This window comes from Podarcis vaucheri (assembly GCF_965113315.1).
Source record: "Podarcis vaucheri genome assembly, chromosome: 6".
Classification (NCBI taxonomy): Eukaryota; Metazoa; Chordata; class Lepidosauria; order Squamata; family Lacertidae; genus Podarcis; species Podarcis vaucheri.
In genome coordinates this window covers 75,228,525-75,252,056 of record NC_138764.1, presented here as the reverse complement: position 1 = coordinate 75,252,056, position 23,532 = coordinate 75,228,525, and the positions used below count along the sequence as shown (strand labels likewise).

The window sequence follows — 23,532 nt, the reverse complement described above, 5'->3', positions numbered from 1 at the left end:
GTCCTAGCTTTGGGAGAAGAAAACAAGCTTGCTCCATCCTCCATGTGACAGCCCTTTAGGTATTTAAAGATGGCTATCATCTCTCCTCTCAGTCTCCTCTTCTCCAGGTTCAACACTCTCAACTCCCTCAACTATGTGGAGAAGTGGAAGTAAATCCAACTGAAGCATTCTTTCTTTGTCAAGATTTGCTGTGTTTTTAATTAGCTAAGATTCATTAGGTTCATTATCTCTGGCAACATTTTATAGAAAGATCACAACATACAAATTGAAAAGCTTGGTTTACATTTAATTAAATACAAATATTTGTAAAGGATTAGACGGTTAGCTCCTCCAATGACATTTTTTCTTGTACTTTTCTTTCTGCACTCTCAAAAGCTTTGTTTTATTTTCCCACATTTAAAAAGTCCCGCAACCAAGACTTGGCTTTCAATAACAGTTATAAGATAGAAATTATAAAATGTCAATTATAAAATGTCAATTGACAGAGATATAGCAGTCATGTCTGTAAACATTAAAGTCAAAAGTATGCACCCTTTGGTCCAAAATACAGCAGAAAACCATAAATCTGGATATGATACTGCCCAAAAGCAAAAGAAAAATAAAATAAAATTATTCACTCAATAATTAAATAAAGCGAGGTCTTTGCTTCAAATTACACCAATGTAATCTGCAAGATTTTAGACAAGAACAGGACTCAGGGCAAGAATTAAATGGGGAAGAAGGGGTTCAAGGGAGTCGTAAGTCACTTGACAAGCAATATAAGCAGACACTTCTTTCAATGCAACATGTTAGGGCACCATTCTTGAGCCGTTTTCAAGGCTGCATGTTGGCATTACAAAGTAGACATTAGTCTGCTAGAGAGAAGAGTAGCTGTAACATGTCTGAACCAGCCGACAGGAAGATCATTGATCTTTTGGTCACCAGCCAGCACATCATTCATGGGACACACGGTCCAAGGCCACGTAAAAACTCTTTTTGTCATCCAAGCAGTGCCAGCCAATAGGACCGATTTCACAGTCTGCACAGATCAGGAACTTTATATTTCCAACATCCTTGGTGAAGCCAACATTTTCAAAAGAGAACATGTCATCAACCAGCCAGTGGTCCTGTAGGACATCCCCATCCAAGTCACTGTTACCCACCAGGGCGGTCTTCTTCTTCATAGCAGGGAGGAAAAGCTGTCAAGCAACAAAACAAGCAAGTCAGCTGCTTTTATCGTGAAAGAAGCAACATGGCTGACATGATATGCTGGTACTTACTATGGGATAGTTAGAGCTTTCTACAGTTTCCCAAACACACAACTCCCTGTCTCTTCACTCTTACAGTGGTACCTCGGGTTAAGTATTTAATTCATTCTGGAGGTCTGTACTTCACCTGAAACTGTTCTTAACTTTAGCTAATGGGGCCTCCTGCTGCCGCTGCCGCACAATTTCTGTTCTCATCCTGAAGCAAAGTTCTTAACCTGAAGCACTATTTCTGGGTTAGCGGAGTCTGCAACCTGAAGCATATGTAACCCGAGGTACCACTGTACTTTGAATATGCATCAAGAGTGGCTAACTTGTGGCCCTCCAGATGTTGTTGGACCACAACTCCCATCATCCCTGACTATTGACCACGCTGGATGGCGCTGATGGGAATCAGAGTCCAATAACACTGGTTAGCCTCCCCTAGCATACACAAGTTGACTAGCTGCAAACAGGGGTGTACCTGGGAGCTGCCTAGGTTGGCCCCTGCAAAGGGTGCAGGCTCAGGGTGCAAAAATTGTGCCTCTCCACAGCAATAGATCTCCTTGCCAAGGGTGCAAGGGAAGACAGGGGCGAGACAGCTCACTGCGAAGGGTGCAAGGGAGCCTGGGTACGCCTCTGGCTGCACAGTAGGCTCTCCACCTAGATTTTGGATTCAGGGCTTCATTTTAGGCAAGACTTATCTCCATAACTGTAAAGCATGTGTTAATAAGAAATATGCCTCTTAGGGTCTGCAGGGTGTCTTCACAGTCTTCCCATTCTGCAGCCAGACAAGTCGCCAAGCGTCTTTCTAAACGTCTTTCCTTTCATAGCCATTATTTTCACTTATACCCCGGACTTTTAACAAGCTCAACATTGCAGATATCAACCCCCCTCCACACCCGCAATATATCCCATTTTTAACTCGCAACCTCCCTGCAATGTAGCGTTAGGCGAGTCTGAGAGAATGACTGGCCCCAAATCACCGAGGGATCTTCAGGGCTAGGCAGAGATTTCTACCTCTGGCTCTTATTAAGCAAAGCACCACCGGAGGAACGGGAGATTTCCGGGGAAGCTCCTCCGAAAACCCCGCCCTGGCCTCGGCAAGCCGGTCTCGCGGCACCCGGAGGCGGGCCGAGGACGGGCGTCCCAGCAAGCTCTTCTCCCGCCCGCCCGCTGCCTACCTCTCGGCGGGTGAAGGTGGCGGTGCCAGGCAGAAGCACGCGGGAGCTGCAGCGCTGGCACAGGACGGCCTTGCGGTTCCGGCCCCGCGCGCACACCAGCTCCTCCGGCCCCGCCGCGCCCGCCGCCTCCATCTCCGAACCGGGCGCCGCCATAGCCACGCAGGCGCAAGAGGGCGAGGGCGGGGCGACACCAGCGGGGACGAGACAGGCGCCCCGCTTTGTTCCCCTCGGCCGGCTCTGCAAGGCGCGCGCGCAAATTACGCGGCGGCTCTGGAACGGGAAAGCGGAGAGGAGACCGAGCGAGCGGCGCAGTCCAGCGCTCCTCAATGCTAAAGCTCTTTGCTTCCTATTGCAATCCTGCTGTTGCACCAGTTCGGGGTTTTTTTTTTTAGTACTAATATAATATCGAACGGAAATAGTAAAAGTAGACGCCGGCTGAATTCATCAGCTACGAACCCAGTAGGGGGGAAAAGATGAGCAAATGGCTCTGCGCCCTTGTTCACAGTACCGCCAGCTTGCAAGTTGCCAGGAACACGTCTGCGTGAATGGAAGACAGCTTCCCGTTATGCCAGGAAAGGTGGTAGCGCGCACATCCCACTTTCGTTTTGGGAAGAACGCCCTGCTAGTGCTGATTCTTCTTTGTTCCTGTATGCTAACTGGGGAATTATTGAAGGCTGGCATAGATACCGTAATGTGTGTGTGTGTGTGTGTGTGTGTGTGTGTTTAGGCGGGTGGAATTAGAGTAAGTAATCGAAAGGAAAGTCGTCCCAAAATAAAACGTGACTCCATTCACACATGCGGCCATTGTGCCCATGGTTTCTCTGTTCAGGCTACTACTCAGTTTTCTCTCCTGTAATGTATTTCACTGAGTTCGATTAAAATACAGTACTAAAGAGGAAGAAGAATGTGATGGCTTCTTGTGTAAGGAGATTGATACCTGGCTAAAGCTCCCTGCCTGTTTTATGGTAAGGTATTACAGAGAAAAGTGGAAGGGCTCAAAAGAGTAGGAAAACACACAGAATTATTTCTTGGCAACTTCTTTACCAGATGATGAGATGCATTATTCATTTCATTCAGAGCCTGCTTCAATAGATGACAGCTCCCTCCCTGAAAGGAGCAATGGGGTCATACTATAATGTAAGCAAGAGTGGAAAAGGAGATCTGAAGCTATGCAAGATTAAGAAAGCAGTTTCTTAATGCAGTTTGCGCATCAAAGTAAAAATAATCTTCAGTTGGTTAAGAGTGTGGTGCTGATAATGCCAAGGTTGCAGGTTCGATCCCCATATGGGACAGCTGCATATTTCTGCATTGCAGGGGGTTGGACTAGATGATCCTCAGGGTCCCTTCCAACTCTACAATTCTATTATTCTATAAACATTTTCTTAATCCCCATCACTTTACTTTCTCTTTAAGAAATAAGCTGTAAAAAAAAGAGATGAACTTAAGAGAAAAGTGGGCAAATGTAGACTCCACCAATGCCCATTTGGCACCTCTTCAGAAGAAGCCGACATAAAAGGAGCACTTCACCAACAAATACTTTATATTTTTAAAAATGGTTTAAATAATAAATGCTACTGCAAAAATAAAGGCAACCTACTTGGAGAAACCAAATGTTCACATGTACCAGAGATACTTTTATTAAAAAATACGTAAGAAATGAATCACAAACACTGATGTGATAGGACAGGACTTATAAACTCAGTGTTATTCGAAAGTGCATCATTCTCCCATGCTACCATTATCCCCAAAGCAAGGAGTCAATAACATCCAGCAAATAAATACATTCACCCCTTGGCTCCCAATAGAGCTGTGTGACAGGAAGAGGCTCAGTGGGTCATGGGAGAGAGAGAGCGCTCCAGGATCATGCTGAAAGTTTAGGGCACATCCATGAGGGTTTGGAGGCGCATTATCCACAGGCTCAGGTGTCCATTTCAGCAATGTGGTGTGAATTCACATATCTAGTACAAGCTGCATAACACACCAGAGGGGTATTAAAATAGGCAAGGAGAATCATAAATATGCCACGAAAGAGATGCCTTGAGCAAATATTCCAGTTCACGTGAAATGCCTTGTTGTAATTGGGTCTGGAGAGAAGTGACACCAGGTAAACCTACAATGCACTGTAAACATTAGTGTGCTCTTAACAAAATATAATGTATCATGCTCCTACTTTGGTGCTAAAGCAGAAGCACAATAAAAGCTGAGTGTAAGACAACCTGTGCTGACAATGCTCATGCAGAAGGCCTGCACAGGGTATCAGGCTTAAGACCAGTGTGGGGTTGAGAAGAGATGTTCAGTGATTTGTGGAGATTGAAGGGACATTCGCAAGGCAGCCTAAGTGGCCTGGGCAGATGCACCCTTTCCAGAGCACATTATACTCTTTCCCGCCAATATGTCAAGATTTCCTACTTCACTGCTCCACTAACACTAAAAAAAACTTGGCTTAGATAGCAGATGTAAACAGGTTTTTGTTCACAAGTACTAGAACACACACCCTCTCTTCAGGTAAAAACACGAAATTCAGTATTTTCTTCCTGTCTGCTTGCCTTTCTTCCCAGCAGATAAGACTGAATATTCCAGCAGGCTATAGTCTCCGCTGCCCCCTTTTCCGTTATGGTGGAAGGCCAGATTGCTTATACCAGCACACAGAGTCTTTATCAGTTGCATGCATCAGCCTCTGGCTCTCCTCCCCAGCACCATGGGCAAGTCTGTGCAGAACGTAAAAAGCGTCCAAAAACAAAACACAGTGTGCCCACACAATGCTCACTAACAGTATGTCTGCACTGCAGCATATTTGGTACATGGAAACATTCAGGCACAAATCGTTGGTGCCATGCTCAAACTTCCTTGTATGTGCCAATGTTCTAGAGATGCAAGCAGGCCAGAAAGCATAGACATCTTTACTGCTTTAGGCAACTCACTTTCACAGGGTTATCTTTACACGAGCATGTGATTTCTCTGTTTTCAGTTCAAAGTGCCTTGTGTGTGGATTGTTTTTTAAATGGAATCAGTAGCTTTGAAGATGAGCCTGAAGGTCTGCAGTGCAGGCCAGATAGCAATGGTCACTGCATCCACAGCTACAAGAGCAATAGCTGCAAGTGAGCCAGTACTTTCTCCCATAGTCTTTTAGTTCCACAGAGGTGCTCTCGCAAGGCCTTCCCCCTAAGGTCACTTCTCGCGCAGCACACAAACGCCAGCATCACACCGTTGGGTTCCCAGTGATGTCACCACTTCCCAGCTGTCAATGATAGGGTCATAGCACTCAATACTGCTCAGAAGAGAGTTCCCATCGTACCTACATGTGAGAGAAGATTACTGATGAGAACATGTTGAATCCTGGAACTCTTAAAAAGGAGATGACTCGATAATAGTTTGGAGCGGTGGCAAACCCATCCCTATTAAGTCATACGATGACAGAACTCTTGTATTTTGTGAGAAGTCAGTGCAAGGAAACACTTGCCATGTCCATCTTCGACCATGTTACAACAAACCCACCCTATGGACCAATCTACAGATTACAATTTCACAGAAGGAAGACTCCCGCCTGGTATGCCAGTAGCTCATCTATTTCGGCATCCTGTTCTCACAGATACCTATAGGGAGGCTGCAAGCAAGACCTTAGCGCAACAGCGTTCATCCCTCCTGCATTTTTGATCTTGACCATGGGCCTCAGTGCGCAAAAACAAATGCTGTATCAGATGGGCCTTTTGCCTTGTTACTGGGCATCTAATACACTTATGAAAAGTATAGTCAGACTTCCCCAGCTATGCTAGGGCTTAAAGGTATTTCTGAGTGAAGCTTGGCCTCCTTACCCTGCTATGGCATAAAGTCGCCCCCTCAGGACTGTTGCTCCCACATAACAGCGGGGGGTTGTCATGCTGGTCACTGTGGTCCATGAGTCTGTGCGAATGTTATACGCCTCTACAGAGGAGAGATGTGCTGTTCCATCAAACCCTCCAACCACATAGATATGATCATTCAGCAAGGCTACTCCAGCTCCTGGAAAAGAAAAACCATGGAATGTGGCACCAAATCCCACAATTAGGCATATCTGGATGGAAGAGTGTGCCTCTTGCCTTCTGAAAATGAACAAGCCCCTTGGTGAGTGAAGTTATCATAATGCCTGCCTCTTTTAATAGTCACAGTCTACCACTGCAAAGGTGACAGGGGGAAAGTAATCTTCCCGGAACTGTAATGTTTGCACAGGATGTCAAAGTTGCTTAAATAATCCTAGAAAAGTATACATTTATATACATTTAAAGACAGTATGCAAACTGTCTTAATTGTATAAAGGAGTGAGAGAAAACAGATGTTTTATATTGTGAAGGCTATGCAGATATTATGAATTGTATCTAACGGTCCTCACAAAACAGGCTTGTGCAGTGTAATAGGACATCTTCTCTAACCCTAATCCTAACCACCACTACCCCAAAAAAAATCTGCACCAGGAAGCTGGGGGACTGTCTGGAGCAGATGTTGGGAGCATGAAGGGAGAGGAGAAGTGGAAGTCACATTGCATGAGCAGAACTCCATGCACTGTTTGATACAACCCTGTGGTAGTTGGAGAGCTGCTGGGAAGAGAGGGCTGGTTACTGGTGCCCTTAGTAAATTCCAGATTCATTATTTGGAAGCTTCAGGAGCTCTACACTGTAGGAGTACAGTTGCAGGGAGAAGCAAGAACAAAATTCTCACTCTAATCAGATGGTCCCTATTAAACCACCAATACTGTTAAAGACAGCTGGTATACTGCCAACAGCTCCCCACCCTGATTAGGACTCTCACCTGAGCGCTTTGTGGCCATTGGAGTGACATTTGTCCAGTGCCCAGTGTGGGGATCATATCGCTCCACAGAATTTAAGATGTTCAGACCATCATAACCACCTGAAAGCAGAGGAACCCATTAAATTACTTGTATTACCTTTATGAGGGGCTATTGCCCCTGCTCACTTCACTTGACTCACCAAGCCAACCTCCACACCAAAAACACCCACATCCCCTTTAGAGCTCACCAAAAGCCTTTTACAATCTCCCCGTTGCCACCACTTCTCCTTTGCCTCTCCTGATGTCAGAGGTGCAAAGGAGGAGTGCAGGGAGGATCATGAAAGACTTAGACATTCTTGTGCTGTTGCCAAACATTTTAGGATGAAGAGTCAGACTGGCAGGAGGAGGACTGCAGGAAGAGGAAGGCAGCAGCAAGCCAGCCTAGAGATTGGCAATGGCGACTGCAGCAGTGGACTATCAGGCCAGCTGTCCACTGCTTCTACCAACTTTCCTTGTTCCCACACTCCTCCTGTCAGACTGACTCCTAACTGGCCAGCTGGCAGCAGTAGAAGCAACAGATCCCCAAGCTGGCTGGCGAAGTAAGGTGGCCAGTAGTGGCAGTGGCTGGCTTGGGCATCTGGATCCTGAAGGCAGAAGCTTCAGGGTTGGTAGGCTGAGAAGCCTGTGGAGCTGAGGGCTGCTGCATCTACTGTGCTGAACAACTCTTAAGCACCTACTAAGGATTTCTTTGGGATGGTTTCTTAAATATTAAGTCACCTCTTAAAAACCAAAAGATACAGGACCGATGCAATGCAACAATTTCTGAGCTCTGTCCTGCAAAATTCATTGCCTTTGCTCTGTTTCTATGTTTATATATGGAGCCTACTGCTTTCAGATATTGGAATTCTGAATTCAAAGGCTTTCCACGGAAGAAACCTTTCATACTTGATGGGCATTCCAGGGCAAAACAGAACTTACAAATGCTGTGAAATTTGCAAGATCACTTCCTAATTACAGCTTCTTGCATAGTCTTTTCACCAGACTGCAGCTGAGGCACTACCATATAAAAATTTGTAAATACACTGAAGTTACTTACCAAGACAATAGATAACATTATTAGCAACCACCAGTCCTGCTCCTTCTCGAGCTGTCTGCATATCTCCCAACATACTCCACTGATCAATGTTGGGATCATATCTTTCCATACTGGTGTGGCGCCGACTTCCATCAAAACCTCCAGAAACATAGATCATGTCTGTAACACAACAGTTAAACAAATCACAGTATTTGAAATCAGTATTTTACAAATATGCATTTATGTTGGTTGACTAAATGAATTAATTTCCCCGCAAAATGAATGTACTTAAGATTGTTTCCAGCAATGATTATCAGTAGGGGAATTAGAATACGTTTACCAATACATACCTCCTAGGGTTGTAGCCCCTGCTAGGCCCCGCCGAACGTTCATGGGAGCCACAGAGTACCAGATACTGTCTTCATCAGATGTATAATCTAAGCATTCCACAGAACTGAGGCGAGAACGACCATCATAACCACCTATTACATATATCCGATCATGCAAGGAAACTGTGGCAACATAGCGTCTTTTACGGCTGATACTCTATGCATAAAGAAAAAAATGGAAGCAATTTTTTTTGGGTATCTTTAGGTATGATGGGCACCTGCAATTTCCTATTGATTCCATACAGAGATAGTGCGATCAATACAGACAATGCTGCACTAATGTGTCAGGGCTTATCATTTCTATATATCCTGTTTATCTACAACAATATGTTCAATATATTCAATTTCACATGCTCACGTCTTCAGTATGCGGCACACTTTTGAGGTTCTCTGCATGAGACGAGAAGAGCCTCAATGGAATGCAGTGTCAAAAGGTTTTGACATACAGAAAGCAAACAGCTCACCAGGGGATTTCGAAAACATTAATTTAAATTTCAGATGGCTCTGTGAGGCATCATCCAGAACCTCCCCAATTCTTCATCTCAGACTACTTTACACAAGAGGCCTTTCTAACATTTATATATGTACAATGCTTTCATGGGTTCAAATAGTTTCACATGTCTTCTGGACAATCCTTATAATAGCCCTATTAAGGCAAAAAAGGGCAGTATTTTATTAAAAGCCTATGCCATTCTTCCTCCCAAAGGAGTTGAGGGTGGAAATTATTAGGGGGGTGTTGGTGGGAATGGAAGAGTGTGGCTTGCCCAAGATTACCCAGTAAATTCTAGGAAGAGATGAGATTTAAACTGGGGACTTCTGACTCACAGTTCATTCTTGGTAATTATTATCCTAGCATGTGTGCAAGACTATGTTGCCACCCACATACTTGGTGTGAAGTCACCATTCAGAAACACATGTATTATTGCCCACAGATGATGCTGTACGGCAGAGCTGGCTAACCCTTTTTTTAGCCAGATGTTAGCCAACTCCATGCCCCTGAGACACACATGTGAGATACACACATTGCAGAGAGTTAAACACCTCTCAGCCCAGGGCTGCAAGGGATGGTCAGATTTTGCCAATGTGTGGTGAGCTACCTGCATTGGTTTGGCAGGCCGAATCCAGCCCACAATTTCACAACAGTGATACTACAGGGTTTATCCATTTTCCTACGTGGAGAAGATGCCTGCATTAGAAACATCTTTGTGAAGCCCTCCCTGCAACAACTCTTCCAACCACAAGGTTCAAAAGAAGCATTTCCAATTGCAAACCCCACGGAGGAAAAGCAATCACAGGAAAAACAGAGGGCAGGGAGATGGTAAAGAACTCCCAGCTGCTGCTTCCCTGTTTTAAATTCCCTCATCTCTTTTTTTAAAAAAGGTGTTGAGGCACTGTTACATGCATCAGCTAGTAAGTGCAGTTAGCCCCTTAATAAGCTTAATCAGATTGGTCAAACATGTGTTATTAAAGTATATATCTGGTATTTTACTGTTGCAAAAAAATGTGATAAAGCAAACAATTACATACTGGTAGGAAACTCCACTCCTGTGTCTTCGGATCATATTTCTCCACCACATCAATAGGTGACTGCTGACTTCCAAAGCCCCCAATTACTAAGAGAACCTCATTGGCACCTGAATAAAAATGGACCACTTTAAGGTGAATATCCTAGAGTATATACTTTTTACTTCCATTATTGGTGTACCGATCCTCTAACTCTAAGTAGTGGGTCAAGAATAGTAGAACTGAGTGGCACACTAGTTCAGCCTTGAAAATAAAAGCACAAGTATTACTAGCCTTTATTTTATTTTTTGATAACTTGGCTAAAGAGCTAGTGGCCTGCATTTTCATGCCAGCTGTGGAGAACAGAAGTCCATCACCTGTGGTTGGCATGGAAATGCAGGCTACTAAAAAACTGCAGACTGGTGAAAGGATAGGTGTTTCATTCTGCCACTGCATTTCTGTGATGGTTGTGGAGGAAGAGACTTTCCTTCCTCTGTTGCTAGACTGGAAACCAAGTGGGCTGGCTGAGGAGGATGGATGTATCTGAAGAAGTGTGCGTGCACACGAAAGCTCATACCAAGAACTAACTTAGTTGGTCTTTAAGGTGCTACTGGAAGGAATTTTTTTATTTTGACTATGGCAGACCAACACGGCTATCTATCTGTAACTGGAACCATGGAAGGCACCACATTGAGCCACATGAAATGGAAGTCCATCAACCTCGCCAAGAAACTTGCACAGGTACAGACTGATATCTTCTTTCTTACTAAATGCAAGAACCTGGACATTATACCCAAGGGTCTTAGAATTAAGAACCCTCTACAATCCACGTATCCCACTGAATATGCAAGAAGGTATCTGAAGAAGTGTGCGTGCACACGAAAGCTCATACCAAGAACTAACTTAGTTGGTCTTTAAGGTGCTACTGGAAGGAATTTTTTTTATTTTGAGGAGGATGGAGTAATCCATCTCTCAGTCAGGCCTTTAACACATCTACATAGAATTCCTATGGCTGCTAGGTAAGTTGTTAAATACAAGGCTACATACTCTTAAGCTACTCTTGACAGATTGCCTAATGTTTTTAAACTCTCCAGCAAGAGACACCTATTTTATTAAGCAACTGATTTCATTGCACTTTGTAGTAGTCCCCCACTCCACTTGCCACCCCTGAATTATGCCTAAACACAGGACACAATTTGCAAATCATGAAGCTTAAGCATTTAATTTTTAAAAAATTTCAATAGCATGTAAGCAAACCTATCTATGAATTGGTGTATTTCACTGCATTTTGCTTTTTCTTACATGATTGTGAGGAATAGTTAATCCTGTTTTAACAACAGCCTTGAGATTGCTATTTTGCCCATCAATCTACTAAAGGCTAGATAAGTGTGACAATAAGAATCTAGTTTTGGTTTAACGCCAAACTGAACTGTATTAATATCCTATGTCTGTGAATCCAAGCCAATAACCCTTGCTCTGTTCTTTTCAACACCACCACCACACAGATGACTCATGCTTAGCTTGTGCCATATAATCTTCATTTCTCTCTCTTGACAACCTTACAGCCCATTTTGCAGCTGTGCACTTGGGCTTTGTTTCCCAACCATATTTGCCCTTGGCAAGTCCGTTCTATTAATTTCCAATTAATTGCTCCAATCCAGAAGATAATAGTGAAGCTTCAAGGATGTTTGTCATACCACATGAGAAGTCTTTTAGCTCACTTTCCAGAACATCATGAACATGTTGTCTTAAAAAAATATGCTTTGAATTTCTCCCAGCATCATCAGTTTGTCATTAACAAATTTAGGTTGAATTTTCAGCTTTATACAGAATCTAAGAATAGTATCTGTATGCCTGTCAGGCAAAGGTTTGAGTATCTGAAAATTACCACTGAGCCGTAATATTATTGAATAACTTACTTCCATTTTCTTCTAACAAGCCTTCTTTACACAATGCTTCAGTTGAGAGTAATATTAAATACCATACTGCAGCAGAAGTATTTTAATATGCTTGCTTATTATATACAGAGATTCTCTCCTGCTTGGAACACACGTTAAGAATTATATTTATCATTTATACCAGGTTTGTAAGATGCAATTTATATGGCTGTCTTTCGTGATTAACAATAGCTTCCAGGCATGCATGCAAGCTAGTATTAACCAATTTCATTCTCTTTTAAGTCACATATGCTATGTGGGCAAGTATGGACAGATAGGCTAGCAAAATTTTCTGAGGCTAGACAGTTTGCAGAAGTATTTGCAAGGCAGTTAACATCCATCTATACCACACACACAGACACACTAATCCAAGCAATTAAAAGACCTAGCTAACAATTATTTGTTTTCTGAGCATTGCTTATGTTTGTGCAGGACCTGAGGTATGTAAATGAATGTGTTGGCTAACTACAGGTAGCTTTCAGCAATTTTACTTCCCCAAAAGTGTGTTTGGGGGCAACAGCTGCTATTCCCAGTGTTTTTTTGGGGGGGATACGCAAGGATAAACATACCTCCTAAACATTTTGTGAATCTTTGTACTTGTGTCCATTTACTGTGTTTATCTTTCCCAATTTTAACTATAAAATGGTGATTTTCTTAAGTCAAAATGAGAGTACCCCTAAACATTTTTTTTAAAGCACTGGTTATTCCTACAAAGCAGTTATTTAGACAAAGCTGTGAAGGTGCTTCTTTTGTATCATACAGCTGCTGTCTGGGTCCTTGTACCCACATGTTTATTAGGTCTGTGCAAACGAGCAGCATCTCCCCACATCCTTCCCTATATCTCCGGGGATGGTCTGAAGGCACAGCTTTATTTACTTTTTATATCATGCCCTTCCTCCCAAAAGTGCTGGGCGGCAAACATTTCCATAATAAAAACATTAGGTAAAGGTATCCCTGCCCGTACGGGCCAGTCGTGTCCGACTCTAGGGTTGTGCGCTCATCTCACTTAAGAGGCCGGGAGCCAGCACTGTCCGCAGACACTTCCGGGTCACGTGGCCAGCGTGACGAAGCTGCTCTGGCGAACCGGCACCAGAGCAGCACACGGAAACGCCGTTTACCTTCCCGCTATAAAGCGGTACCTATTTATCTACTTGCACTAAGGGGTGCTTTCGAACTGGTAGGTGGGCAGGAGCTGGGACCGAAAGACGGGAGCTCACCCCGCCGCGGGGATTCGAACCGCCGACCATGCGATCGGCAAGTCCTAGGGACTGAGGTTTTACCCACAGCGCCACCCGCGTCCAAACATTATTAAACATAAAATAACACATATTTAAAACATTTGAAGAATGATTAAAACATCTAAAAGCAAAACAAATTAAGAACAGATTACATATCAAAATTATATGTCTGGATAGGCCCACTGAAACAAAAGTTTTCAACAGGCATCTAAAGGATTACAGTGACAGTACCTGTGTAATGTCAACAGGCAGGAAGTTCCAAAGTTCAGGTACACTAAAGAACAGACCCCTTATAACCATGAAGCATTGCTTCATTCTGAGCCTGCCAAATGGCAGAAGACATTAAACCATACCCTTTCCCAGCCATTTTGATATGCACTTCTCTGATGCTTACCCAAACGTGCTCTGGTTCTGGGACCTTGCATCTGACTCCGAAGTTCAGGTCTTAGATGAAACTTCTTTGCTTCATCTACAAGGTCTCTGCATTGCAAACTACATCGAATAAAAGGCTGCAGAAACATACAGGCATTATTTTCACTTTATCCAATTCTTTATACACTTTTACAATTCTTCAAAATTCCCTATAGCTAGTAGAAGAATGGAAATACTTGCACATTATGACCCACTGCAAAAAAACCCCTAATATTTAATGAAATTAATCTAAAATTTGTCCAGTTACATTAATTCAAGTACTGTAATATAAAACATGGAAAAACCATGTTGGTGGAGCATGCAACAGAAATCTTTATTCAAATAGTTTCCAGGATTAAAACTTAAAACACTGGTTCCAGAAGACCTTTGCAATAACTTAATTGGTTTGAATGTAAAATTATATACTAAGGATACTGATTTGTGAATTTGATTTTGGCCAATTCTTTCTTCCTTTAGCAAAGCCCTATGCCTTATCCCACACCACTCAGGAAGGTCCCCTTTTTGAGGCAATGCAAAGGACTGCCTGGGGTAGGGTGGCAGGTAGCCTTCTGTGAGCTTCCTTCTATTGTCCTAATTTTCAAGGATACAGCACAGAAATTCCTTCCTCAGTTATTAGAGGGAAGAACCCATTGGCCAAAATTGCAAAAATCTTGTTTACCTACTTGCTAATACTAAAAAGAAGGCTACTCTAAAAGCAGCCTAACTTTTCTATGGCAGCTGCAAATATTTGTCCAAGGAACCTTGACTTGTGTAGTAGACTGCAAATTAGGTGTATTACATTTATTAGAACTGATGTTATTTTGTTATATTAAGCCATCTGAATAGCTAAGGCTTGTGGCTAAATAACTGAAAATTATGGGTTGGTTTTCTTTACATGGATGCGGAAATTAAAAATTCACAAAAGTAGATGGGTTTGTGGTTAGGGTTCCTCTTAAGGGAGAATTGCAGGGGTACTAATCTTTGCTCCCATATTCTAACATGTATATATGCAAAGGATCAGCTAGAACAGTTTCCCAACCTTTTTTGGGCAAAGGCACACTTGTTCCATGAAAGAAATCTCGAGGCACACCACCATGCCAGATGGGGAAAGGTCACTTTTTACTTATGTAAAAAAATAATAAAAAAAGTAACAGCATAGAAGGTAATGGTTAGGCTAGCATCCCTCTTCCAAATATGCTAGGTTTTTATTTGCAGGGACTGTTCTACATGGGAAAGCATTCAGCACTGTCATTCTCCCATCTGCCCTCTGAATTGGTACTATTCTGGGTCAACTTACTCTGCTGCATGTGTAGATGAAAATGGCACCAAGTGTGGGGGAGGGGGCAGAACAGGTTTCAGATACAGGGTATTAAGCATACACGTACTTCAGATTGAACTGGTTGCTTGCTTTGCAAGTTTTCATTTCCCAAATGACTGCCTTGGCAAGCGCAATACCCACCAGGCTCAACGCCGGTCTCGCGCTGCCGCTTCCCGCGCTCTCAAGGACCCGGGAGGAGGAAGGCGTGAAGGGAATCCCGAAGGCGCGGAAACCTCGCGCCTGCGCAGGCCTTCCGCCTGCGACAGCCCAGTAGGCCGGCCGAAGCGAGCGGCGATGGGATGTGGGAGGGAGCTCGCTCGCCGCCCCGCGTGTGCCTATGTGGGGCACGTTACAGCCCCGTGACGTCAGCGCCACGCAGGCAGCCAGGCAGGCAGACGGCGAGAGCCCCGCGCTGGGCGGCCTCTCCTCGCCGCCGCCGCCACCCCGCCTCTTGCCGCCCGACTCGCCCGCCTCCCTCCCACGGCACACCAAGCAACGTCTCACGGCACACTAGTGTGCCGCGGAACACCGGTTGGGAAACACTGAGCTAGAACACATTACAAAGTTACTATTATGAGTGAGGTTTTCCTAAATACAGCAGTTGTTCTGCAGGACCCATTCCATGAGCTGCATAATAGGGCAACTGGCCCTACCTCAGTGTCTATGACATCGGTAATGTAGCGTGGAGTGAGTAGTGGCATGCGCACATACTGCAGAAGGTCTGGCAGGGATGCTTCCCGTTCCTTCTTTGAATGCTTTACCCAATTAATAACAGCCTCAAAGACAGGCTCTTCAGAATCCACCTATAAGAAAAGGCATGGAATTAATCAGTCTTTTGAAAAATAGTTGGCTACAACACGGGAGGAGGGATTACTTTAAGGGGGGTGTAGCATAGATTGTACTTCTGGTGTGGGGAAGCTGCATTTGCACAGAAAATTATGGTGGTTGGAAAGCAAGATCCACCTTGCAAAGCAAGCACAGGCAGCTCTCTAGAGGGGGAAATGCGTAACCTTGTTGTGTAACTGTGAGAAGCATATAATGTGCAATGTCGATGTGATATGCTTCCTTTTATTTGTATGCCGCCTTTCCATAGCTAAAACCATGCTCAAGGTGGCTTACAGCATGAAACAAATTACATAGTTACAAATATAACCATAGCATCAAAAACAATAAACACATCAAAAAGTACACAACCAAATTGAACAATTTCCACACAAATCACAGCAAAAATTAAAAATAAGGGTAAAAATAATAATCAGTTAACAGCAACAAACATCCCTGCAACCCTCCCTAAACAGTACTCTAACCCAAGACCAGCACATATTCCTCACCATGACCATGCAAGATTTTTTCTTTCAAAAAGCATTTTCTCTGAAGAAAGTGCAGTCCCTTTTATTTTTATTCTTTATTAAATTTCTATACTAATCCTCCGTCTGAGGATCTCGTGGCGGTTTACAACATAAAAACACAAAAATCCATATCAAAGTAAAAAACAATAACACACACACCCAACTCAACTTTGGGTTTGCTCTTTTAAGAGCAATTGGGTTTTGTTCATAAAGCAAATATCTCCCATAATGTTAACCTAGGCAAACATATATTTAACAAGATAGGGTTAGAGGGCTCTTTCCCACTGATAAAAGGGTGATCATATTTACAAGCACAAATGTGCTTAAGATCTGGGTGGTGCCTTACAAAATGCTTTCAGAGTACCTGCCTTACAAAATCTTTCAGAGTAACTAGCAAGACTGCACTTCACACTTTAACATTCTTCAATGGCTTCATTCATTTACTGCCAATGATTTTGTAGCACAAAATTAAGTATTGATTTGTAACTCTTTAAGAGCATGGACCAACTGTTAAAAAACCCCACACCTTGTGCCTCAAAAGCCTTGTTTGGACATTCAGAATCTTGGTTTAACACACATACATGGTGGGAAAAGGGGCACAAGGGCATGAGCTCTGGTCACTCCCATGTTCCTCTGAGAGTTCAAGGGCTACTGTTTGCAACAGGAAACCTCCTGTACTTGTGAAGACACCTCCACATTGTGTCACAGGGAGCATTCCTGGAGAAGCAAGTAAGGGCTCCTCTTGAGTGCAGAGCTCTTCTCTAGGTCTTCCAGGGACTTTCCTTGTAAATCTATATTGATTATTCCAGACTTCCATCTTGTACATCCTCCTACACCCTGCCCCCCTTCTGCCATAAATTCTGAATTTTAGCCTTGCATCCATTCTAACCCCTTTTTGTTCACATTCTCTCTTTTGCCATTGCTTCTTTAAACAGATCTTGGTAACTGTAAAGGCTACCAACTTGCTTTTATATTGAAATGAAAACTAGGATTCTCAGAATTCTAGTGAGATCTTACAAGTGCTCATGAATTGTAAATTGCTAACCTCCAAAGTATGAATTCCATCGGTCAGCTCCACAGTATTTTACTGGTTAATTCCTAGGTTGTGTTTGGTTCCTGTATCAAATACTAGAACTTAATAGCATTGCTTTGGACAACAAGAAGGAATATTTTACCTGAATCTCATCACATTTTATTAGCTTTTCCACTTCTTCTTGATTTAGGAGAATAAATTCTTCATGTTGAACTACATCTGGGAAGTGCTTCTGGCTAAAAACTTCGGCTGCCTGCATTAAGTCCACACAATTGTGTGTTTCAGCAAAATCTCGAATCCCCAAACAGTTGGAAGGATCCAGCTGGCTTTCCAGGAACTCACAGCAAGCCTGCTTCACTCCTGTGAGAAATGACATGATTTGCACTTCAGAGGGCTAAGTCACTGTTCTGAAAAGTGTTTAAGGGGGGGGGGGACACTGCGCTTAACAAATCCATCCATTTTCCTAACAAACACTAAATCTGGTAAATAAAAAGCCACCTCTTTTTATCTTAACCAGCCTGCCATTTTCCTTGGTAAGTAATATTGAGATTCTTTTTGGTGGTAATAAATTCTAAAAATGGTGTGACATCAGTAAAATACATTCTTAATTAACTATTGTATTTTATCCATATTACTAAAATATCTACCCTTTCACAAAGACATAAATATTTTACTACCCAGAAAACGCTCCCAAACTACTGTACTAATCAACAGCTTTTACAGTTTTACAATTTTATATTTTCATTTGTTCTCAGGATTGCATTTCTCCCAGAACTCAGATAACTGAATGTTCAGTATCTTAGTATATAATAAAATTGTAAGCTAAAGTCTGTGTGGCCAATGGGCAGCCATGCAAATTGTGACATAAAAGGGAGGGGGGTTTGGCCAGGCTTAAAAGGAGGGGGTTGGTAAGGAGCAGTGGGGCTGGCAAGAAGTGCTAGCAGGGATGCAGTTCCTAGTATGCATATAATTTCAAGTTTAACAATCTTAAAATGGGGAGACTCTCTCACTAAAGAGCCCCAGTATGAAAATTTGCAAAAGTATATACCTTTTACTATGGTGTAATGTGGGTTTTAATATGATTTTATATGTAGTGCTGGTAGTATAATTTTCTGTACATTGCCTCTGTATGCATTATGATAGGCAGTTTATAAATTTCAGTTTCTTTATAAAAAGTGTGGCACTAGAGAACAGTTCCTACTTGCTGTCCAATTACAAAATCAATGCATGAGGCATGAAACCACAGAAATACCACATCCCCACCAACATCACCTGATGAAGAATGTTTTACTGTGCTTGAATAAGAACAAGCAGAGATGTTTGTGATCCTTTTATTCATTATGGCAAAATTTCTACTTTTAAAAAGGAACCCTCCTTGACTTTTATATTGTTCTTGGCTTTCCTTATTAATCAAGCTACACTTCTGGTGAATCCTTGGAGCACCTTCTGCCCGCTGAGAGCATGGTTCAAGATATTTCTTCAGACCCCAGCCCACTAAAGTATCACCCACTGGTATCTGCAATGTGGCATTTTCAATCATATTACCCAAGTGGTTGACACACTCATTTGAATAGGTTCACTCAAGCTACAATGCTTTTGTTCATGTGGGCTTTTAGACAAGATTAGGCTCATGTTGTATTAGAAGCTGCTGGTTTTATATTTGTTTATTAGTCTAAATATATTTGTTTTCTAATTGTGTTCACCACTTTATAAATCTCTTAAAAAATGGGCAATACAGATCAAGGATTCTCAAAAGCTCCTGATCTACACTGTATGTTTTTGTCATTACCTTTCAGCTGAAGCAAACAGGCTGCTGGAAGCAACTCCTGAACATTCTCCACTGTTACATGAACGGTCTCCGTGTATACGAAGTCCAGCAATATTTCCATAGTTGATGCTGTTAGCCCCTGAATATCCACATAGGGTTTATCCTTCTCTGAAAGCTGCGAATTATAAACAAGGGAAGTACTATTTTATTCCCTGGGTTTTACAGGGTTCCAAAACATAACCTGGAAAACTACAGTGGGGGCAATGGGGAAGAGATACAAAGCATTAATAATCTTACATGAATATTTTAGGAAATGGAACATATAACAAATACCCTACAGACCTTTTGGTGCAAGGATAATACTTTGAAAAGTTCTAGTTACAGGTAGGTAGCCGTGTTGGTCTGCTGTAGTCGAAACAAAATAAATAAATAAAAATTCCTTCCAGTAGCACCTTGGAGACCAACTAAGTTTGTTACTGGTACGAGCTTTCATGTGCATGTATCTGAAGAAGTGTGCATGCACACGAAAGCTTGTATCAATAACAAACTTAGCTGGTCTCCAAGGTGCTCCTGGAATTTTTATTTATATATTTTGTTTCGACTTTGAAAAGTGTTATTTTAAATATCAGAGAAACAAAGGCTTTAATAACATGCTGTCAAGGGGCAGGCAAATTAATTCACCAAAAGTAATTAACATGCACCTCTACACATAAATTACAGCAATGTCCTTATTACACTGAGTTCAGGGTTGAGAGGAGAACATAGTAATGCCTTTCTATCCTACAAAAATTCTGCATGGCTTGTTTACCCATTATGTACTTACATGGGTCACTTGCAGCCAAATTAAAAAAGAACCACCAACATTTGTAAAGCTTCCTTCCTGATAGACCAGAAGACAAAATACATTTGCCAGCCAGCTTCGTAACAATTTAAAAGTGTGATTTGCAACAGAGATAACATTTTTTTAAGCCTAGTTATCCAAGAAAGCTAAATTGTATATAAAGTTGAAACATTAGGAAGCCTACAATTTAACTTTTCTTATACTGTACTGGGATGTTGAGATCTGCTAACAAGACTGCCACCATATGATTCTTGTGGCAGTGCAGGAGAGGGCCAATTCTATGGTGGCCCCCAGGCTGTGGAATGCCCCCCATCCAAGGGGCAAATGGCCGTGTCTTCGTATGCTTTTTGATGGCAGGTGTCTAGATCTTTAGAGGTACAGGATAAAACCTGATGTTCCCTACTGCAGTGCTGTTGTTGACCTTGATTGCACTTTAAGATGGATTTAATTGCTGAGTAAGTGAAAAGCAGTACATGGCTTTGTGCATAATGTGCATTAGGGCTGCTTGGTGAAGAGCAAGCTATAAATGCATACGGAATAGCAACCTTAATGGCATTTTTGCACTTTTAAGTTGTATTACAAGCTACTTTCTTATTTGCATGAATAAAAACAAAAATGTGTGTACTCTGCATCTTGCCTACCTCACTGGTGAACATAGCACAGAAGTAGTCACTGCAAGCAGCTAACACAATACGATGGGCTGGAAAGTCTTTCTGCTCCACACGAAGGGTCACATCACAAAGTGTGTTACTTTTTCGTAGAGAGTTCATTGCATTGAGAATGGACTTGGCATGAGAATTAGTCATTATATCTTTAGGAGCCATAGTGAATTACTCCAGTCAACAATAGCGTTGAGAAGGTAGGTTCAGAGTTTGAGTAACCTGTTAAGAGAAGAGTCTGCTTCACTAATGGAATCAAGCTTGAAAGAGGTGGAGAATGAGGATCTTGGTTTCTGCCGGTTCTCTCTTGTATCCCATGGGCCTGTCATCTACCTTGACTCACTTCTAATTGCGCTACTCAACTACATTCAGATGCCCACCATCCCTACCTAACAGAAGCATAGGCATATCATAAAACATAGAAATTCTATGTTTTAATGCAATAAAATCTCAGAACAGTACACATTTATTTGCAATGAGATGTGTGCTAGGCAAATTGTAGAACATCAAAGCATCTCAGAACTACAGACTAATAAAGACAAAGACAAGATTAAGTGCAAGGACAATGGTGGAGCACCACCTGTCCAGGAAAGCACAACAGTGTGGGCAAAGTTAAACCATATATTGCCACCTATTTAACTTTCCCCCATGTCAATTACTTCAATTTTATTTGGAAGTTTAAAAAGAGACAAATATATGAATATTTCCTAATGTAGATCAATAGAACAAGACTTCTACAATCAAAGCCTCTGCCTTTGTTTTATAAAGTATATAAATGTATGTTAATAAACCTTCAAGAACTTACTATAGCAGATACTCAAAATCATTATCTGCTGTAATAATTACTTAGAAGCAAGTACCACTGAATTGATGGAACTCACTCCAAAACAAGGGTGCACAACTCAGAATAGTAGCCTAATCTTTCTTGTTTCACAGGTTGTTAAGGCTATACCTCCTAGCCACCCCTAGCTTATCAATGTAATGACAGGTAACTTACTGTACGCACAAGTTTTACTTGGTGTTTAGTTGCAGCAACTGAAGTAATGGTTCAAAGACAAACGCATTTGCAAATAATGTGAGCAGAAAACATCCATTTCAGAGCTAATTCTGTTCCCTACCACAAACAGTTGTTAACTGAAGAGATTCGTTGACCATACCAGTGGCATTCCAGTGTGGGAATAATATTCTCCTGGAGTTGAATTCTCCAACGAACCTACAGAACTTCCCTCATAACATTGCAATTCTTGGGCATTCCTAAATGAGATACATAGACCTCAGCTCAAGCAATGGGTCCCATTACCTAGAACATAATTGGGGAATCTCAGCCCAGAGGCCAAATGCAATTCCCCAGGGCTCTCTCTGTTGGACTTTCAGGTGCCTCCCCATGCCCCACCTGCCAATTCCCTTGCTTCACACCCAAGTATTTATCCTAGTTGGAACTCATCCCTGACCTCTGATCATGCCTCACGCTTTTCCGGGTGGAGGTTAGAGAGCCGTGTGAGTGTGTGTATAAACTAGCCTAAGAGTACAAAGGCAAAATTAAAATTTGCTACTTTGCCCCCTTTGGCCCCACCCACCACAGGCATGCGGCTCCCAGAAGGTTGCCCAGAAGGCAATAAATATGGCCCTCCGACTGCAAAGGGCTCCCACTCCTGACCTACCACAACCATCAGTGCTTAGGAGGAGATTTAGCTACCCAATTTGGTACTATTCCCGCTGCAGTCGCCAAAACCCACAGCAGGGCAAGACCTCTATTTTGAAATACTGGTACCTATATATTTGGCTATTCAGCAGCAGCGGCTGGGAAGGGAGCTGTGGCTCAGCGAAAAGGGAAGCTCTCCTTCTCCCTTCTTCCCCAGGGCTTCATGGACCTCTTCCCCTGGGCCCGTGGAAGCTCTCGGAGGGAGCGGGGGCTCAGGAGCTCCGCTCAGCAGCACATGGAAGGGGGCGGGCCGCGCAGCATTTCTGCCCTCGGGGCCTCCTCCCCCGTCCAAACTCACCGCCGCACCCTCCCCGTGAGGGGAGAGATTCCCGGCTCGGCTCCTCAGGCCCACACGTCTCCTTCCTCCTTCGCATCTGGCGCGCCACGATGACGTCACTATGGTGGACGCCAAGCCGCAGGCTTCGGGAACCATCTTTTAAATAGGAAGAAGCGCGGCGGCGGATGGATTCTGCTCGACCTCGGTTGCTAGGCAACAGGGATTCACAACGAACCGCGCGATGTCAGCTCCCGCCCGCTGGATAACTCCGCCCGAACGCTGCAAAAGAAAAAGAAAGAAAAAAGGCTGTTCATTTCTTGCCGTCGTTGGACTGCCATACGGCCTGAATTTCCCGGACATAACCGGTAATCGTCGAGCGGAGTTTTGGAAAAGCGACTAACATGTCCGGTAAATCCATGGGCGTATGGCAGCCCAAATAAGAAGTGTTTATTATTATTATTTTGCGATTTTCCTAAAAATAGGTAAAAAACTTAATTTTGGGGGAGATTTTGCAAAAAAAAGCAGCCTCAGTTTCCGGGCTGGTCAGATTGCATGCAGAGGCATGGTAAAAGCCACGACTACTGTATTATTATTACTGTTATTGTTGTTGTTTTAAATAAATGAATCTTTCAGGTGTTGCAGGGGAAACTATTAATCTAGCCCAGTATGATACACTCTCACCATGCAGGAGAGAAGGTAATGGGGAGTGCAGTTGCCATTGTTGGTGAACCGCTAAGGGCCTAACCTGCATACTAAGTGTGCGTTTAAAAACAATATTCTCAGACCACTTTTAAAAAAACAAACCGTGTGGATTCCACTTAGGATTCGGATAATAGAGATTTCACCCTTTCCTCCAAATGTTGT

The 23,532-nt window shown here is 42.9% G+C and overlaps 2 protein-coding genes across 7 annotated transcripts; both read right to left on the bottom strand.

Moving 5' to 3' along the window:
• Window positions 1–612: 612 nt before the first annotated feature.
• RABIF (RAB interacting factor) lies at window positions 613–2,576 on the bottom strand. The gene is made up of 2 exons (XM_082228551.1): window positions 2,408–2,576; window positions 613–1,178 (listed from the first exon to the last, which is right to left on the bottom strand). The coding sequence occupies exons 1-2, from the start codon at window positions 2,558–2,560 to the stop codon at window positions 933–935; spliced, it is 399 nt and encodes a 132-aa protein (XP_082084677.1). The 5' UTR covers window positions 2,561–2,576; the 3' UTR covers window positions 613–932.
• A 1,444-nt stretch (window positions 2,577–4,020) lies between these two features.
• KLHL12 (kelch like family member 12) lies at window positions 4,021–22,839 on the bottom strand. 6 transcript variants are annotated; one of them, XM_082227489.1, is made up of 13 exons: window positions 22,461–22,783; window positions 20,672–20,911; window positions 20,013–20,069; window positions 19,211–19,364; window positions 17,564–17,781; window positions 15,693–15,842; window positions 13,705–13,819; window positions 10,160–10,266; window positions 8,594–8,789; window positions 8,265–8,423; window positions 7,190–7,288; window positions 6,220–6,406; window positions 4,021–5,702 (listed from the first exon to the last, which is right to left on the bottom strand). In XM_082227489.1, exons 2-13 carry the CDS (start codon window positions 20,852–20,854, stop codon window positions 5,576–5,578), a joined length of 1,752 nt encoding a protein of 583 aa, XP_082083615.1. In that variant the 5' UTR covers window positions 20,855–20,911; window positions 22,461–22,783; the 3' UTR covers window positions 4,021–5,575. The 6 variants fall into 6 exon arrangements, with proteins under 6 accessions (XP_082083615.1, XP_082083616.1, XP_082083617.1 ...); XM_082227490.1 differs by having other exon boundaries at window positions 22,690–22,783; XM_082227491.1 differs by lacking the exon at window positions 20,013–20,069.
• Between the last annotated feature and the right edge of the window lie 693 nt (window positions 22,840–23,532).

Bases quoted from the DNA above. Each gene is read 5' to 3' on its own strand.
- RABIF (XM_082228551.1), bottom strand. From the start codon at position 2,560: ATGGCGGCGCCCGGTTCGGAGATGGAGGCGGCGGGCGCGGCGGGGCCG. The intron at 1,179-2,407 runs GTAGGCAGCGGG...GTTGCTTGACAG, and splicing joins CCACCTTCACCCGCCGAGAG to CTTTTCCTCCCTGCTATGAA.
- KLHL12 (XM_082227489.1), bottom strand. From the start codon at position 20,854: ATGGCTCCTAAAGATATAATGACTAATTCTCATGCCAAGTCCATTCTC. The intron at 17,782-19,210 runs GTAATGACAAAA...CATTTCTCACAG, and splicing joins CTGTTTGCTTCAGCTGAAAG to GAGTGAAGCAGGCTTGCTGT. The intron at 10,267-13,704 runs GTAAGCATCAGA...ATTTTTATTCAG, and splicing joins CAGAACCAGAGCACGTTTGG to GTGCCAATGAGGTTCTCTTA.